Genomic DNA, 17,700 nt, shown 5'->3' with positions numbered 1-17,700 from the left:
GGCCCTTTCCCAAGAGAATTCTAGGCATCTTGTTGGATTTAGAGACGACCAAGCAGAGTGGGGATGTGGGGTGGGGAGTTTCACTAAAACAGTGCCCCTCCACCCAGAAGCTGCTTTGTTTTAATTGCTCCTTATCTCTTAAAGGCCAGTAGGTGCATGTGTCTATGCACGCTCACACATGCTATTCTAGATATCTTTAATGTAGAGGAGGAAACAATTCCTAGGTATTCTTTTATTCTCTTCATCTCCAGTTTCTCAAGCCTTCATTTAGTTTACTACACTGCATAGCTGTTCACTACCCTGTGGCTGGGGGCCTACTTTTCTAAGGAGCATATCCCTTGTGGTGCTTCATCTTGGGAGCAAGTAGATAATTAGCCTCTGAGGTTGGCACTTGTTGGATGGTGGGTTTTTGTGATGTGGACATTTGCCCACTTACTGGACTGCGACAGCCCGTTCACTTTAGAATAGCTGATATCCATCTGATGACAACTCTGGGTCATTATTGACATAAGCCTCCCATATGAAAGGCCTTATATCCTCTGGTCTGTCCGATGATCTTTCTAGCATCTACCTCTGGGAACTATGAGTGGAGAGACCTAAGTACAACAATGCAGGGAGCCTGGAAACAAGAACAACTTGTAGATGAAGAGGCAGATTGTTTCAAATGTGACACAAACTATCTTTTCTTCATCACTTCTAGTGCCACTTCATATGCAGTGTTCAGTGAATGAGCTATTTTATCTCATGGGTTTTGCTAATTGTTGACCAGTTCTTTTCCCTGCTACCCAGAATGCACAGGTTTGCAGATAGACCCTTGAGATGAAGTAGTATGTTGTTTATTTGCTGCATCGGTGAGTGATCAGTCCACCGAAACAGGGCATAGTACAGGGTTAAATGCAAGCTCACACCCACATTCAGGTGCTTGCCTTAAACATCTTGTTGCTATAGATTGTATAAACACTTGTCGTGTTTTGCTAACTCAGTTGTTTATCTGATTGGACTGCTGACCAAACTGTTTACCTGATCAGGTTGCTGACCACACTTTTTACCTGGCTGTACTCTTTCCTTGACCGAACAGGAGGCATCTTTTCACATGTCCCAACACTTAAAATATGCATTCTACGTATCACATCCTACACTAACATTTAATGGGGCGAGAGTCACCATCCACAGTAATATCTGTTAAAACTTATTATAAAGTATAGCATTTTTTATTATCATCACAGAGAAAAGCTGGGTGAGGTTATCATTTGTATTGGGCCAACTTCTGTGGGTGAATGAGAGAAGCTTTTGAGCTCCACATTTCTAAAAGATGCCCCCTCACCTCAGTACCTGGGCATAAATATTACAGCTCTTTATGGAAGTCTCTCTCTCTCTCTTACCAAGACATTTTGAAGGGTCAAATTGCAAGGAGAGTCAGGTCCTATCTGTTGGTCTCTTAGGAAAACACCTTCCTGAAGGTCTGAACCTTTCAATGTGTTCTGAAGGTGGAACGATTCAGGCTGAGCCTGAGATCTGGTGGAAGCAAGTTGACCCTCTGCTGCGAATATGCTACTGCCAACCTCTGCAGGCATTACCCTGGGCTCAGTCAGCAGCAGCGTCTCCGCTGAACACAGTTGAATCATAGAGGAAGCTTTCACTGAGAAGGCCAGGCTCCATCCCATTTAGGCATTTGTAGAGTGGATGAAAACTAGGCTCTTGATTTAGAGCTTGATCCACATAGACAACTGGTACAGAGCATGAAGCCTTAGTGTGATGAGTGCTTGTTGATCTGGCTGCTCCATGCTGTAGTTTCTGTGTTAGAATAGTCCACCCTGACACTGACAAAGCATGGGCAGTGGTACATGGGTCATTAGAGAGGAAAGGATGCAGCCACAGAAGGTGGAATCCAAAGTGACCAAAGTGGAATCCAAAAGTAAATGGAATCCAGCAGGACCGTGATGTTATGCGACACTGAGACTCGAGGGACAATAGCTAACAACTGTATTGAGGCCTTTACTCTCAAATGACTCTGTGGGATATTTATGTAGTTTGATAACCAGAGTTGCTTATTCATTAGTTTGATAATCAGACAATGATTTCAGTGTCAGTAAATGATGACAGCTGATAGATGTACAGTACAGTAAGCATAATCAATGAAGCTAGGATGTTTATCAAGCCCATTATAGTGGTACTCTGCCTGTCTCTGCAGGCTGTTGAAATGCTCTCTGTTCATACAGACCTTCCCATTATCTGCTGGTACCACAGTGGGAATTTGCAGTGCAAACAGCAGGAAAACCAGCAATGACACAAACCTTCCCTGTCTTTCTTTTATATTGTATTCTACTTCAAAACACAGTGAGTTGTAAGGGTTTATATAGTGCATGGGGCGTTAGCCAGGTCGTTTCCTTTAACCTCAGTGAAAGGTGCCTCACTAAATCTTTACTTGGGACCAGATTGTTAACCCCTTACTCACATTAGTGAGCAGTTACTCAAACATGCAATCCCATTGTCTTAAATGGGTCTAACTGGTATGAGTAACTGCCTACAAATACGAGTAAGGGGTTTACAATGTGGCCTTCGGCGTTTTCAGAATGTAGCTTGGAATGACTAAATGGGTTTTAACAGTGCCTAAGAACAAGAGGAAGGAAAGTGAGTAGAGAAATCTGATTTATCTGGGCAATATTCTCTGCTACAATCCAAAAACAACCATGCCTAGTAGTTAAAGGGTTCAGGAAATTTTTTAAAGGACAGGAAGTTAATGACTTTGCTCTCCTGATCTCCAGCTGCCCAGAGTAGATCTCCTCGTGTAAGCCACATTCCTCTCCTGATGGAAATATTGGATACAAACTCATTTCTAATTCCCAGTTCATGCATGCATGGTCTATAGACTCAGGGCTGAATTCTCATTGGTTACACCAATGTACATATGGAGTAATTCCACAGAAAACAATGCAGGTACCCCAGATTTACACTGCTGTCATTAAAAGTAACGTGGTCCAGTCTTTCTGTTTATCCCTTCCCTCCTTCTACTAAATCTAAGTAAGAGCAAGCATTATAATTGCCTTCAATAGCCTGTATAATAGAAATCTATTGATGGCAGATGGGTACTCTGGCTAAGTTACTGCCCATTCAACAATAGATAAGACATACTGCAGTGTGGATTTATCTTGTTATAAGTGTGTTTACACAATATTGTAACATATCTGTATATGGGACAGTGCCAGTCTCCATTTTATTTTCTCTGGACCAAATTCATTTCTTTCATAATCCGGTAGAGCTCTGTTGACTTCAGTGGAGTTACCCCTGCCAAAACTAGCAGGGAATTTGGACCTTTTTTGTATAACCATCAACACCTAAGTGTTTGCCTTTTCCAATCGGACTAATTAGAGCATTTCATTCTATCCCAGACTTCCTTCACTCCCTAATTTCACATGAGATGTGACACCAGCAGACAGGCTGTGGTGGGGGAGGGGGAGAGCTTTGCAGTGGTCAGTGTTATCATTTTGCTCCATCTAGCAATAAGAATATCTGAGGGCAAACGTTTTACTGCCGTATCTCCCCCGCTAGACTTTCAGCAAGAAATGTATTAGTGGGAAACACTAAGAGCACATACTTTTGGTGTCGTTCCTGACACATGATTATTATTAATCCTGTTTACCACAGTAGTGCGGCAAGGCCAACCGAGAACCTGGCCCCAGTGTGCTAGGCACTGCATAAACACTGTTTACGACTCTGTCTCTGCCGCAGAGACATGACTAGAAATGTAGCTCACCTTCACTACAGGGGGAAGAATAAAGTAAAGATGAGTAAGCAGCTTGAATGGCTCACAAGTTCCTCTGCTTGCTATGTATATAAGAAAGATTTAAGAAAAAATTGGTGCTTTCCTCTAAAATATGTTGAAGTTTTTCTGCCAGAAAGGTTCCCTCACTCACAGTGGCTCCCATCCAGCAAAGTACCTGCATAACTTTAAACACATGATTAGTCCCACTGACTTGAATGACACTTAAATGCATGCATAAGTGCTTTGCTGGATTAGGCTAATGTTAGCGATTGAGTGACACCTGTCAGAGTTGAATTGTTACCTTTTGGAGATGTGAGCGATGGAAGTAGGTGTAAATGTATCTCTTCCTAAGCATTCATTTGATCGGCAGGCTACAAAATACCAGTATGCTACAGGTTAAAATATTAACCTCATTCAGCTTCAATGGGCCTAACCGACTCCAGGCCTGGAGCCTATTCTAGTTACCCTTCCCCTTGACACTAACAGAATTACATCTGCAATAAAACTGGCCCCATGTGACTTTCTCTAGTAAGTGTTTCATCGTGATTCTTCAAAGAGTACCACTTGCCTCACTTTACTTCACAGCATGTTTGACTGTACAGATGTTCAAGCAAGTTTGAATGTACGGAACATTACATTGATTTCAGTTGCCATGAAGAGCATTTTAATCATTTACTTTTGAGCAGAACAGTTACAGTTTGAAGCTGCAGCCATCTATCCATTTAAAGTATTTAGATTGTACTTATCAGTGTGGTAGCTAAGTGCCTTACCTGCTTTTCTCTTAGACTCCGGTGGGCGCACGTGCGGCCCTGCGAGTAATTTTTGTTTTTACCGCTGCCTTGTGCCAGGCCGCGTTACCATGAGCTTGCCCCTGAACCCCAAGCCCTTCCTGAACGGGCTGACCGGGAAGCCAGTGATGGTGAAGCTGAAGTGGGGGATGGAGTACAAGGGCTACCTGGTGTCTGTCGACGGCTACATGAACATGCAGCTTGCAAACACAGAAGAATACATCGATGGTGCATTGTCAGGACACCTTGGTGAAGTTTTGATAAGGTGTAACAATGTCCTGTACATCAGAGGAGTAGAAGAAGAAGAAGAAGATGGGGAAATGAGAGAATAAGTTTGTATATTTCTGGAAAATAAAGATCAGTTTTTCACAAAAAAAAAAAAAAAAGTAGCCACAAAGCCACCAAGGATCTTCAGTTTTCTCCTCTGGTCCTTTCTAGCCTTCCAGGAGCACACATGGCCTGATCCAAAGTCCACTGAAGTCAGTGGAAAAGCTTCCATTGTCTTCAATGTGCTTTGGATCAGGTCCATGTTTAGGAATACATTTCTTTTTTTCTTCCCCCTCATCGTCTTTTCATTAAGTGCATTACATTTAATTCTGGTAGTTCTCTTTAGCTTTGTGAATAGTCCTTTTAGGAATGTATTTCATTCTGTGCCTAAGAATGTTCTCTGTGATGTGGCTACCTGGTTTTATTGAAACACACATGTCAGAAAAAAAAATTACCTTTACTGTCAAAACTGACAGTAATTACAAGTCCAAATATATAGCTGTGATTGACTTGTGAAACGAAAGCCGTAATATTTCGCGTTTGTAAGTTGGCTTATTCAGCATTCAGAAGACATAACCCAATATTTTCCATACAAGCTGGCATCTCTTTATCACTATATTATATCTTATTTGTTTTTATTTGTGTGTGTGTATAGGGAGGGAATGCATTCAGTACTGTGTGTGACATAACACGTCTGCTTCTGGGAGAAAATCGAGTACTTCTTTTTAGCTAAAAAGCAGCAAAAGGAAAATCAAGAAGGGTTAGACACATAGGTCCTTTTATGTTTCTCTTTATGCTTTGGTTTACAGCACTAAATACTGTATATTGATTACTTAATTGTAGGAGAAGCATACTTAGACAGGAGCATCATTATAGCCTATTTACTGCCTTAATTTTTAAACAGTTTTTAAATTTTAAAAATGGTTATTGCACTAAATGAAGTGCTGTGCTCCTGTATGCCCCCGCCTGATATAATAGAATTTTCTCACTGTGTCTGTTTTACTGAAAGATCATTCTGTTTAGGTTCTTCTTTTCTGTGGCATTTTGTATAAACAGAAAATCTGTCAGTTGTGTTTATGCTCATTAAGGACATGTGAAACCCAGATCAGAGTAAGAAAAAAAAAAAGTAAGACAAGAAGCACACATCAGGGGGAGGGGGAGGAGGAAAGGGTCAGGTAAATGTTTTATATTTCTCCAGACTGAATGTGCAAGTTTAACCTGTTTATCCAGTTAAAAAATGCTCAAGGTTTACAGTAACCTGTTAAAAATATTCAGTCTTTTATATGTAGTTCTGAGGCTTAAGCGTGCAACTTCAAAAGTAGCAAAAGGAAATGCTTCTTTTCTGAAGAACAAATTCAGCCTTAAAGTCAAATTACTTCCTGAGATAAACCAAAGGCACAACAAAAAAAATTGACTTTATCTTAATCCAATATGTTGCCATTTAGCCTCAGTGCAAAAAACATACGCATTCAAGATATGCATATTAAGAGCTACAAATAAGCATTTAAAAGTGGCATCGACAATGCCGTATGTTACTTCAGCTGTACAGTACCAGGTTTTCTGGCCACATCTGAGAAAAGCTCCAGTTTTTCTTATGAGAGAAAATACTCTCCTATTTTACTTCATTATCTCTAGTCTTTAAAAAAAAAAATCCAAAACAGGGGAGCAAAGAATGGGACCTGGTAATTTCTTTGAATCCTAATACAGTTTGTCTTCTTAATGAACTTGCTACACTGCCCAGAAAACAGTCCTCTGCAAATAAACATGCTGGAAGTGATTTAGCCACAATGTCCAGACTGTGTAAACAGCTAATTATTACAATAAAATTGTCAATAAATATGCATTATAGCTCCCTTTTCAAACATTAACCAACTTCTTTTCTTGATAAAAAGGTATAAATTGTATTTTTATGTCTGGGTGGGTTTTGTTTTCATTGCACTTCTTGTTGCTCTTAAGACAAAAGAGCACAAGCCCTAATGCTCTAAGTAATTCCTGGATGTCAAAAACTCCTACAGTTGTTTATTAACATAACGTGCCGTGTTTCCTTTCACAGTAAAACGAACTCAAAGCTTTCACAATCTGATCTTTAGTCATGGCATCTTTTAAAAAAAAAAAAAAAAAAAAGCTATAAAACCCATTATTGTAGTCGCTGCAGTTCTAGGGTAGACACACAATTAAAACCAGCTTATTAGAGGGAGGAAAGTTGCATTAGGCCTGAGAGATAAAATACGAAAATGCAATCATTTCCTTTAAAAAAATGAAGTCTTTTTTTCAGAATTATGATATCATGTTGGCCATAATTGTGGCATAAACTTCCTCCGTCCTCCCCACCCCCTTTGCTTTTCTTATATAACTGGTACATTAGCATTAGAAAAGCAGAATGATATTGAATTCTAATGAGGTCTGGCCTATATGCTCCGGTAGAAGAAGAATGAGGATAATTCATTTGTATGCTACAAAGCATTCAGAACTCCACGAGCATCCCTGTGGCTTCAGCTTGTGGTGCTGATCATCTGTTCCTATTTGAGAGGGGCTTCATTGCTCGGAGCAGCATCTGAGCTGGGGAAAACATAGTTAACCACTTTACTGCTAGCTTTTGTGATATAATGACAATTTAACATTGTGGCTATTTTTTTGTTAACCTGCTTTAAAAAGGTCTTTAAAAGGGTTAAATTAATCTTCTGATTAGCTATGCCTGCCAGGTAAAATATAAGGAGGAAAATGATGTGGAACACAGCAGTGTAAAATGCCTTAGCCAGTATTGGTAAACATGTCTATTTTAAATAATCAGTGTAACGACAGGCAGCCATTTGCTCCAGAAATAATCTTTATATATATATTATACACACACACACTTTTGTTCTGATATTTTTCTGTTGCCTATTTTCAACCTAATTTTTTAACCTTTTGGATACTCAGCAGAATTGCACGTTGTTATTATTATTATTTTTTAAAATTCTATTTACCAAAAGCCCAGTAGAAAAGATTTGTGCAAATTGCCATGTAAAATTATCGGCACAAAAAGGCATTGGGGAAGAGAGCGAAGGCTGTGCCAAACAGATGGCACACCCTGCTGTGTTTTTGATTGAAAAAGAAAGGTAACATTTGCAGCCACGTCAAAGAGATCGTGATCAGCTGAACAAATTGGTCTCCGAAGTACACCGTTGCTGGAGCAAACCCTGCTGCAGGGTACAAGCGAGGCTGTATTTCATAATAATGCTATGTGTGAGTCTTTCTGAAGTGAAGGGAGATGTCCTCGGCTCATCTATCCAAGGCAAGCAAAAGCCTTTGTTGAAATAGACTGCAATACACTCTGCAAAATAAACAGCGAAATCCGGAGCCAATAAATGCCAGTCTTTCTCTGATCATCTTCAGAAACCTCCAAATAATATTCATTTCAGCCCAGCAGGCTTTACGTTCAGTGTATCAGGTGTCCAGGGGTTACAGTGGATGAAATTGGTATGTGGTTAAAAAATGGAAACTCAATGCCAGATAATCACAAAGCAATTGGCAGAGGAGGATATTACCAGAAAAACCCTCATCACGCCTGCATTCTCTCTGCAATACAAACATCAAGTATGGCAGAGGAAGTGTGTATGGGGGGCTGCTTTTTGGGGGGGGGACCTCATCTCAGCTGGCAGCCTTATTTTGCTTCAGTAAAGACAAGGTACAGAAATGTCCTTTGGGTGACATTCAAAACTCGATATAAATCCTCTGCTTTATGAGACTGCAGTGCAATAAATTACTTAGCCTAATTGTAGATGTAATGAATTACCATAATTAGTCATGGGCTACATTAAATTAATCAGCATGGTACATTATTTTGCTAAATTACATCTTTGCCTTTCTAAGCCACCAGTGCAGCAATCAGTGTTTCTTGCAAGAGGGGAATGATGCTGTAATGAGAAGCCTTTCTGCTCCTAGAACAGTGACAGGAGATGAATTTTGATGTGAGACAGGACGGGTTTGGAGACACTGGAGCCTCAACTTGTGCTGAAGTGTCTTTGGTTGTTAATGATGCTCTGGTCCTCCTGCAGGGGAGCAGTGGGCTGTATCTTGTGAAGGTTGTGGAAGATTGTCCTCACAGGGGAAGAAAAACACTTAGATGGTGCTTTAAGGCAAATAATATAGCTGATACAACAAGTCACAAAGCAGTGGGGTGGCAGACAGATAATGTCTCTGGAAATATTAATAGATTTAGAATGTTCTTTTACATTGCTTGATGAGATTTATAGTTACCAGGTATTTTTTATGATTATTATTCAGACCGTTTGGATCTGAGTTAAAGCCTGGAGTTATTTTTGTTTTTTACTTAACCCTCCAGCTGTTCAGTAGCTTGCTGTTGCTTCTCCGTGAATAAGTCTGGAAGCACACCATATTAGAGCTAAATATTATTCACAATTCAGCAAAATGTTGGTGGGTAATCTCCAGAGTCCAACCTGAACACACATGCTCTATTTAGATTTTAATTTTGTATTATAAATAGAGAGAGAGACTATTATTTCGCCTGATGAATTATGGTGTTTATCATTCAGATGCACGAATCGCAGTTTTTTCAGACAAATTTCATAAGTGGGAGATGGCTGCCTTTTTTTTTTGCCTGAAATATCATTTACCAGCTTTGTCATTGGATAAACTTTCATGCGTTCAAACAAGTTTATTTAAATAGTTTCTGATATTCCTGACGTCACTAGATGACAGTTTGTGTCAGAAATTTATAGCACTGCCCTGCAATAAGGTTAATTGGCCTGGCCTTGAAATGAGTTCTTTTGTTTTCTATAATGACAATATTTGTGAGCCTTTAATTTAAGAAATACATCTGCTATCTAAATGCCCATCTGTATAATGAAATCAAGTAGAGCTTTCAGAGAATCCTTTTGATTTTTTGTTTGTACACCTGCCAGCCGTGCCCAGCAGATGAGGAGTAATCAGACAGCGCGAAAACACTATGACCAAAAAATAGAAAATGGAAACAGTTATGATAAGAATTCAGCTTCATACTAAATCTTTAGAGCGTGTTCTAAATAAAGCATGGTCACATCTGCAGGAAAAATGCATAGGAATGCAGAAAGGCCCTGTGTTTGTAATTTGTGTTTTGGTCCTGGTGGGAACCCATTTAATTAGTGCAAGAAGGTATTGGATTTTAGCTTATCGTGCATATTGTTTTCCAGCTTGTACAGAAGATTGCCAAGTTTCTAATGGCCTGACCCTGTTCTGTAAATCAGCAGTAAATTGCGGCATTTACACTGAACAAAGGCAAAGGGCTCATTCTGTTGGGTTTGTGCTGTCACAGGAACCTGGGCTAAGGGATTAATGGTCTGATGTTAAACATCTGTCCCCTGTCTTTTGGGGGACGTAAACACACAAAGAGGGAATCTAATGCCATCTACTAAAAGATCTTCAATGAGAGGAAGCCCTTGCTAACATTTCCATCCAGTGGCACCTTAGACACATTGCCTCTTTATGCTAAAACCCCCCAGCACTAAGGGCCCTATAAATAGTCTCCATGTGACAGCCCAGAGAAGAAGAGAGGTTTCCTCCAGACATTAGTTGTGCTAAAAGATTCATCATTACCTGCAGTCATGAAATAAATCTTTGATACTTACAACTATAATATCCATGCTCTACGTTTTATTGCAGATATAGGTAGACAGTCATTATTTCTGACACTTTCTCAGCATTACAAGGAGTACTCTAGGGGGAAAACTAGTGTACAATGTTACAGAAATAGATTGCTCTAACCACATGGAAACCAGTTACCTCACTAAGCCTTAGTAGTCAATATAATATCCCCTTAACGATGTTAAACAGTCACATAGACTCTAAATATAATGTGAAAATCCTAGCTAAAAACAACCACAGTTATCTACAAATTAAGTTGCCAGAAAGGAAATTTATTTTTTCATCATACATTAGTCTCCAAGAAATATATTACCAGGAGAAGAATAAAAGATTTTGTGGTATTATAGTTTATTATTATTTAGGGGACTTTGAAACAAGACAATAGACAACAACAATCACTTTATAGCACTTGTGGGATGTAAGAAATACAGCATATTGTGAAGCACAGTGTTGATGGGTGCCTTGAGTGGTGGTTGTATTGTAGATATTGTTGTCATATAAATTCCGTGAACTGGGGTACAGCAAATAACTTATCATACAGAATAACTGTGAAAGTTGTATTAGGCCATGACCCATTAAAGAGAGTGTCACTTACTCTGTTGACCCCATAAGTGAGCTATGCATGTGGTACCATACTATTCCCACCTCGCTTGTAAGTAATAGGTTTAAGATACTCTGCTATATGTTTGGAATTCCTAACTTGGCAATGAGTTCCAGGGCCCCTTCCCTTCAGTAGCTGTAAGGTCATTTTGTGGGTATTGAGGGAAACTATAATAGGAGATAATAAAATAATGACAGGGTGTACTCCTGTCATATTTTACTATTGACTGACCACTGAAAAGGAATTACATGAAAAACAACTGTGCATCACCTGTTGACTGGGATTAATTGTCACCAGTATGTGCATCCCATGTATGACCAGGATAAGCACTGTGGTTTACTGCTAAGGCAGGGATATCATGGAACTAGAAGTCCTTGAAAGATTGGCAGAAGATGTCTTGTGCTGCACCTTTCCAAAGCCTCCTATCTTATATATCATGATGTTGGACTGACGAGGTGGGTGAGGCACAGAGCTCTTTTTGAGGTCTGGAATGATGTTGGAATGGCTTGAACCAATAAGGTTTGTTTCCCATGCAAATCCTGTCACCGTGAAAGGTGAACCATTCTTAAACTCTCCAGGGCTAGATCCCCAGCTGGTGTAAATCAGCGAAGCTCCATCTAAATCAGTTTGAGCTGCGTGCGCTCACACCAGCTGAGGGTGAACTGTAGGGAATACTCCACTGCGAGCTGAAAGAGAGAAGCAATGAAAAAAATAACATACTAAAATTTATATTACACGTTTGTTTCTTCCACATCAAAACTGGGTTTCCTATGTTGCCCTCAGGCCCTAAGAAACATTGCTGATTGTTATTGTTTAATAATATATGGCATGTATCCAAGTAAGCATTCAGATGACCTCGACAATCAAATGTGATTCTTGGCTGTAAGGTCTGTTGGAAGATGGCAGTCTGCCAGCCAGTCATACATCATTTACAGGTTGCTGTTTCTGACAGACGAGTGTTAGTTATTGTAAATGAGTGACAATCTCTATAACTCACCTTTAAATCTTACCCCACTGGCATCAGAATAGCCTGATATGTGCACACATACACACACATGTGCCTAACACACAGCCTGCACAGTGCTCATCAGTACATGGGGCTACCTTGTATGTGATTGACGATAATTAGGTTTCAACTGCCTTCTGATGTAGAAATACACACCATTACAGCATGGTCAGTTCTGCTCCTGCAATCTTGCTTCTGAAAGGGTATTGATTCACTCTTTCACATTTTTGAAAGGTCATGGCAATAATTCCATCTGAACTGTGCTAAGTGAAAATAGTTTGCAGAAATAATATGGTTGCTGCTTAGCTCCAATGTAATTGAAAGCCACAATAGTTTATTATTTTTTTAGTATATTTTAATTACCTTTGTCTCTTTTGCCTCTTATTGCACAAATTAACTGTTTGTAATGTTGTAAAGCAAGTGACCTTTAGTATTATATGACTCTAGACTTTATGCAAAGATATTTGCTTTTTCTATTATGTAAGATGCTGTAGAACTGCTTATCCTCATGCAGTGCTCACATTAAAAATTGAAAGCAAAAGAATAAAAATGGCCTTTCCCCCCTTGTTCTGTCATATATCTGTCCATTTTAATAAGATGAAAATATCTATAGCTATATGGGTATGGTTCTAAATGTGCTTACTTTTTGTAAAATATCATTGTAGTTAAACGAACACCCTCCAGCAGCTTGACTAGGAACATATCATTCCCAACAATTTTCTTTGAATAACAGGCTACCTAATGCAATGAGTTATTAGGATACATAGCTGCTGCAATCCAAGTACCCTAGCAAGGTGACAGGAAACTATGGGTGCTGTAGCATAAATCACTTGAGTAGCCAGGTTGCAATTAGTGACTTTGTTTTCTATAGCTTCCGCTTGTCTGGTTTACAGTAGTTACATCCAGTACTAAACTTCCTTAGGGGAAAGAGAGGGTTATAAAAGTTTTATGCATAGAATGCATGTATATCTTCCCCAGACATTTTGGTCATTCTTAAATGGAGTCTAGACATATTTACATCAAGGAACCTTTGAACTCAGTGACAATGACAATTTGCTATTTACATTGACAGTTTACAATAATAATTTACAATGACCAGCTAAGGATCTGCCCCTTTGACAACAATTTTGTCCCACACATACAGCACAAGGAAATGGACTTGGAGTCAAGATCCTGAGTGTGGTTTGGCGAACTGTAATCCTCCCCCGCCCCAGGGCCTGATCACAGGGCAGCTGTCCCTGGGCAGTACTAGAAGCATACCCAGTGCCTTAGAGGTGTTATGGAGAGGATCTATGTAGTTCATGAATCCACTGTCCATGTCCAAAGCCCAGAAAACTCTGTCTGTGTTGCTACAGGGAGAGAACAAAGATCAATGACACACGGGAGAGAGTTCCATTAGACTGCCTCCTTCAAGCTGGCTGCCGACTTCACACAGGAGAGTGCCGATGGCTCTGGTTTTTCAGGGCATATGTGCCAATGCATGAGACAGAGGGAGCAGGATTTCTCTCACAATGCTCATTAGCATTAATGCAAATTATATACGTACAAATCCAAGTATTAACATAATATGCTCCCAAATGTTTTAATACAGTCCCACAGTATTTCCTATAATTCACTCCACAACTTCTTTGCTAATGTACTATAATGGCCATATTTTGCCACTTAGTACACATCTGCAGCAACTTTATAAATAGCAGGAAGAGCTGTGATAGGCTATCTAACCTTAGGGCTTGGCTACACTTGCAAGTTGCAGCGCTGGTAGTTTGCAGTGCTGGTCATCCAGCGCTGCAGTGTGGCCACACTTGCAGCATTTGCAGCGCTGTATTGAGAGGTGCATTGTGGGCAGCTATCCCACAGAGCACCTCGTCCCATTTTTGCGCTGTGGGTTGTGGGAAGGGGACGGAAGGGTGCGGGTCATGCCGCTTCCTGTCCCAACGCCCTGTGGTGCATCGCTTTGCATCCCAGCATTCACAGTTTTTCTGGCCACGTTTGGCGCCATTGTGAGTCGCTTGCTGTTTTTTACTCTCTGTCTGTGAATCGCGATTTCTGTGGGAAATGGAGCCTGAGCTGCTGAGGACTGTGATGATGAGTGTCGTCAGCACAACACGTTTGGCAGTTGAGCTATTCCTTCAGCTCCAAAGTGACAGTGAGGAGTCCGACGATGATATCGATGATATCGAGTCGCCTGCCGCGTGTGACACTACAGTGCTTGTGGCATTCACGGAAATGCTCAGCACCGTTGAACGCCGCTTTTGGGCTCGGGAAACAAGCACTGAGTGGTGGGATCACATCGTCATGGAAGTCTGGGATGACGAGCAGTGGCTGCAGAACTTTCCTATGAGAAAAGCCACTTTCATGGGACTGTGTGCTGAGCTCGCCCCCACCCTGCGGCGCAAGGACACAAGATTGAGAGATGCCCTGATGGTGGAAAAGCGGGTGGCTATTGCAATCTGGAAACTGGCAACTCCAGACAGCTACCGGTCGGTCAGGAACCAGTTTGGAGTGGGAAAGTCGACCGTTGGAATCGTGTTGATGCAAGTTTGCAGGGCCATTAATCGCATCCTGCTAAGGAGAACCGTGACTGTGGGGAACGTGCAGGACATTGTGGATGGCTTTGCACAAATGGGTTTCCCTAACTGTGGAGGGGCGATAGATGAGACGCATATTCCTATTCTGGCACCCCCCCACCCAGCATCAGAGTACGTTAATCGGAAGGGGTATTTCTCTATGGTTCTCCAGGCGCTTGTGGATCACCGTGGGCGTTTCATTGACATTTACACAGGCTGGCCTGGAAAGGTGCATGATGCATGCATCTTTCAGAACAGTGGCCTGTTCAGGAAGATGCAGGCAGGGACTTATTTCCCAGACAGGAAGATCACAGTAGGGGACGTCGAAATGCCCATTGTGATCCTTGGAGACCCCGCTTACCCGTTACTGCCTTGGCTCATGAAACCCTATACAGGGAAGCTTGACAGGAGCAAGGACCGGTTCAACTACAGGCTGAGCCGGTGCTGAATGACTGTGGAGTGTGCTTTTGGGCGTTTAAAAGCCTGCTGGAGGTCCCTGTATGGGAAGCTAGACTTGGGGGAAAGCAGCATCCCCGCGGTTATATCCGCATGCTGTACTCTCCATAATATTTGTGAAGGGAAGGGTGAAACATTCAGTCAGGCATGGACCACCGAGGTTCAAGTCCTGGAGGCTGAATTTGCACAGCCAGAGAGCAGGGCTAATAGAGAGGCCCAACACAGGGCTACAAGGATTAGGGATGCCTTGAGGGAAGAATTTGAGGCTGAAAGCCAACAGTAATGTTTGCTGCCTTGCATGGGAGTGAAGTGCAGTGGTTACACTGTTAGGATTCTAGTCTCCCTAACACGATTTCCAGTGACTGTTTCTTTACTGGGATAAGGTATCTTTCACTATCTGCAATAATAAAGACTGTTTTCAAAGCCAAGATTTATTTTATTGAAAAGAAAAATACTTCATTGACAGACACACAACATTTCAGGAACCTAGGGCAGGGGGGTGGGTTGGTGAACTGTACAGTCACAAGTTTTCATATATCCTGTCTGCAGTGCTGTGCAATGGCTGCTGCACTTCAGGTTGCATATACTGCATGGTGATGGGGGTTGAGTGCAGAGGGTAAGGGTCGTAGTTCTCAGGGCTGGTTGGTGAACATACAGGTGTTGGAGGCAGCTGGTGGTGGTAAGAACCTGGATGCTGGGGAAGGGGGTTTGGAGCTGACATTGGGGCAGAAGAGAATAAAATTTGGGACGGGGGGGCTGTGGGGCAGCACGGGACTGCTCTGCCTGCATGGCTACGAGTGCCTGGAGAGAGTCCGCTTGGTGCGCCAGGATGCCTAGCAGCTGGTCTGTGCTTTTCCTCTTTGCCACAGCGTTTCTCCGCCAATGTCTCTGGCGGATCCTGCTTTCACTTTCTCTCCACTCCTGCAGGTGTTTACTCTCTCTAGCAGAGTGATCAATAACTGTTTTCAGCATGTCTTCCTTGGTTTTTCGTGGCTTTTTCCTCAGATTCTGTAGTCTCTGTGCTGTGGTGGAGACTGGCAGTCCAGCAGTCAAGGTCACTTTTGGAAGGCAAACATTGCAACAGTTAACAGGGTAGCATTGTTCATTATCTCATCCAAACAGTAATTCCCACACACTGAAGGAGTTTACAGTCTTCACTTTAGCATATTTTTCACATAACAAATAAGAGCACACACATAACACAACAGCAGCCATGAAATGGTGAGTAAGGGTTACTGATTGCTTCAGGGCTGTGCAGGGGTTTCTGTGCGTTGGGGACAGCAAACAGCTGCATGGGGGATCTGCACTAAACAGTCTCCCAACATTTTCCACAGGAGTTACTCCTGGAAGATATCTCCCTGCTGCGATTCACCAGGGAAGAGCGGAAAGGTCTTCTACTACAATGCGGATTCCGCCCTGGCCCCTATGCAGCTTGCCTGTGTGCAGCAATGGTCCCCCCACCCCTTACGGCACAGTGGCGCGGATGCGTTAGCCTGACTGGGACAAGGACCACAGTGGCTCTCCCTATAAACCTGCACAGGCACATTGCCCACGCTCTGGCTGAAACTTTTGAGGAGATTACTGCAGCCGATTACCGCGACGTGATAGACCACATCAGTGGGCTATTCCACATCTAGGCATGCATGCATGCAGCCCTAACCCCCCCTCCTCTCCCGAAACATTTCCACCCTGAAAATAAAAGCCGCTTACCGGTAACTCGCTCCTCTGCTTGTCCTTCAGCAACTGCTGGGTGCTGCGATTGGCTTCCTTCCTCCTGGCTTGAGAAAAGCTCCTGGCTGCATGCCTCCTGGGACTCTGGGGTGTCTTCCCCCATCCCAGTAGCTTCACTCGCGGTTTCCTCCCCCCCCCCGCCGCCTCCTCCTCCTCCTCCTCCTGTCCCCCACCCTGCTCAGAAGTGTCCATCGTGGTCCTAGGATTGGCAGTGGGGTCACCCCCAAGTATCGCGTCCATCTCCCTGTAAAAATGGCAGGTCGTGGGGGCAGCGCCGGAGCGGCGGTTTCCCTCGCGGGCTTTGCAGTAGGCACTCCGCAGCTCCTTCACTTTAACCCTGCATTGCAGTGCGTCCCGATCATGGCCCCTATCCAGCATGGACCTTGATACCTGCTCAAAGGTATCATAATTCCTACGGCTGGAGCGCAGCTGGGACTGCACAGCTTCCTCCCCCCAAACACTAATGAGGTCCAGCAACTCGCCATTGCTCCATGGTGGGGCTCGTTTGCCGCGTGGAGGCATGGTCACCTGTAAAGATTAACTGATTGCACTCCACACATACCTGGCTGCAGCAAACAGGAAGGGATTTTTAAAATTCCCGGGGCATTTAAAGGGCGGGTCACCTGAGGCCAGAGCAGTAGAGTGCAAACTGATGAGCAGAGTGGCTGAACAGGAATTCTGGGATATCTCCGTATTCCCTGGAGGCCAATTAAAGCGCTGGTGTGTGTCCACACCTGATGAGCAGCGCTGGATCACCAGCGCTGCATTCCTTATACCCCAACCCGAACGGGTGCACAGCCAGTGCTGCAGCCAGGGAGTTGCAGCGCTGGATGTGCCTTACAAGTGTGGATGGAGAATAATTGCACAGCTGGAAAGCCTCCACCAGTGCTGCAACTTGC

General features: G+C 42.6%; 1 protein-coding gene across 1 annotated transcript; it reads left to right on the top strand.

Moving 5' to 3' along the window:
• The first annotated feature begins 4,538 nt into the window (after positions 1 to 4,538).
• LOC120398972 (small nuclear ribonucleoprotein F) lies at positions 4,539 to 4,921 on the top strand. The gene has a single exon (XM_039526794.1). The coding sequence runs from the start codon at positions 4,623 to 4,625 to the stop codon at positions 4,881 to 4,883; it is 261 nt and encodes an 86-aa protein (XP_039382728.1). The 5' UTR covers positions 4,539 to 4,622; the 3' UTR covers positions 4,884 to 4,921.
• The last annotated feature ends 12,779 nt before the right edge of the window (positions 4,922 to 17,700 follow it).

This window comes from Mauremys reevesii, linkage group 2, assembly GCF_016161935.1.
Source record: "Mauremys reevesii isolate NIE-2019 linkage group 2, ASM1616193v1, whole genome shotgun sequence".
Classification (NCBI taxonomy): Eukaryota; Metazoa; Chordata; order Testudines; family Geoemydidae; genus Mauremys; species Mauremys reevesii.
This window is presented reverse-complemented; position numbering and strand designations above follow the sequence as displayed.

Excerpts from the sequence above, each read along its gene's own strand:
- LOC120398972 (XM_039526794.1), top strand. The coding sequence starts at position 4,623 with ATGAGCTTGCCCCTGAACCCCAAGCCCTTCCTGAACGGGCTGACCGGG.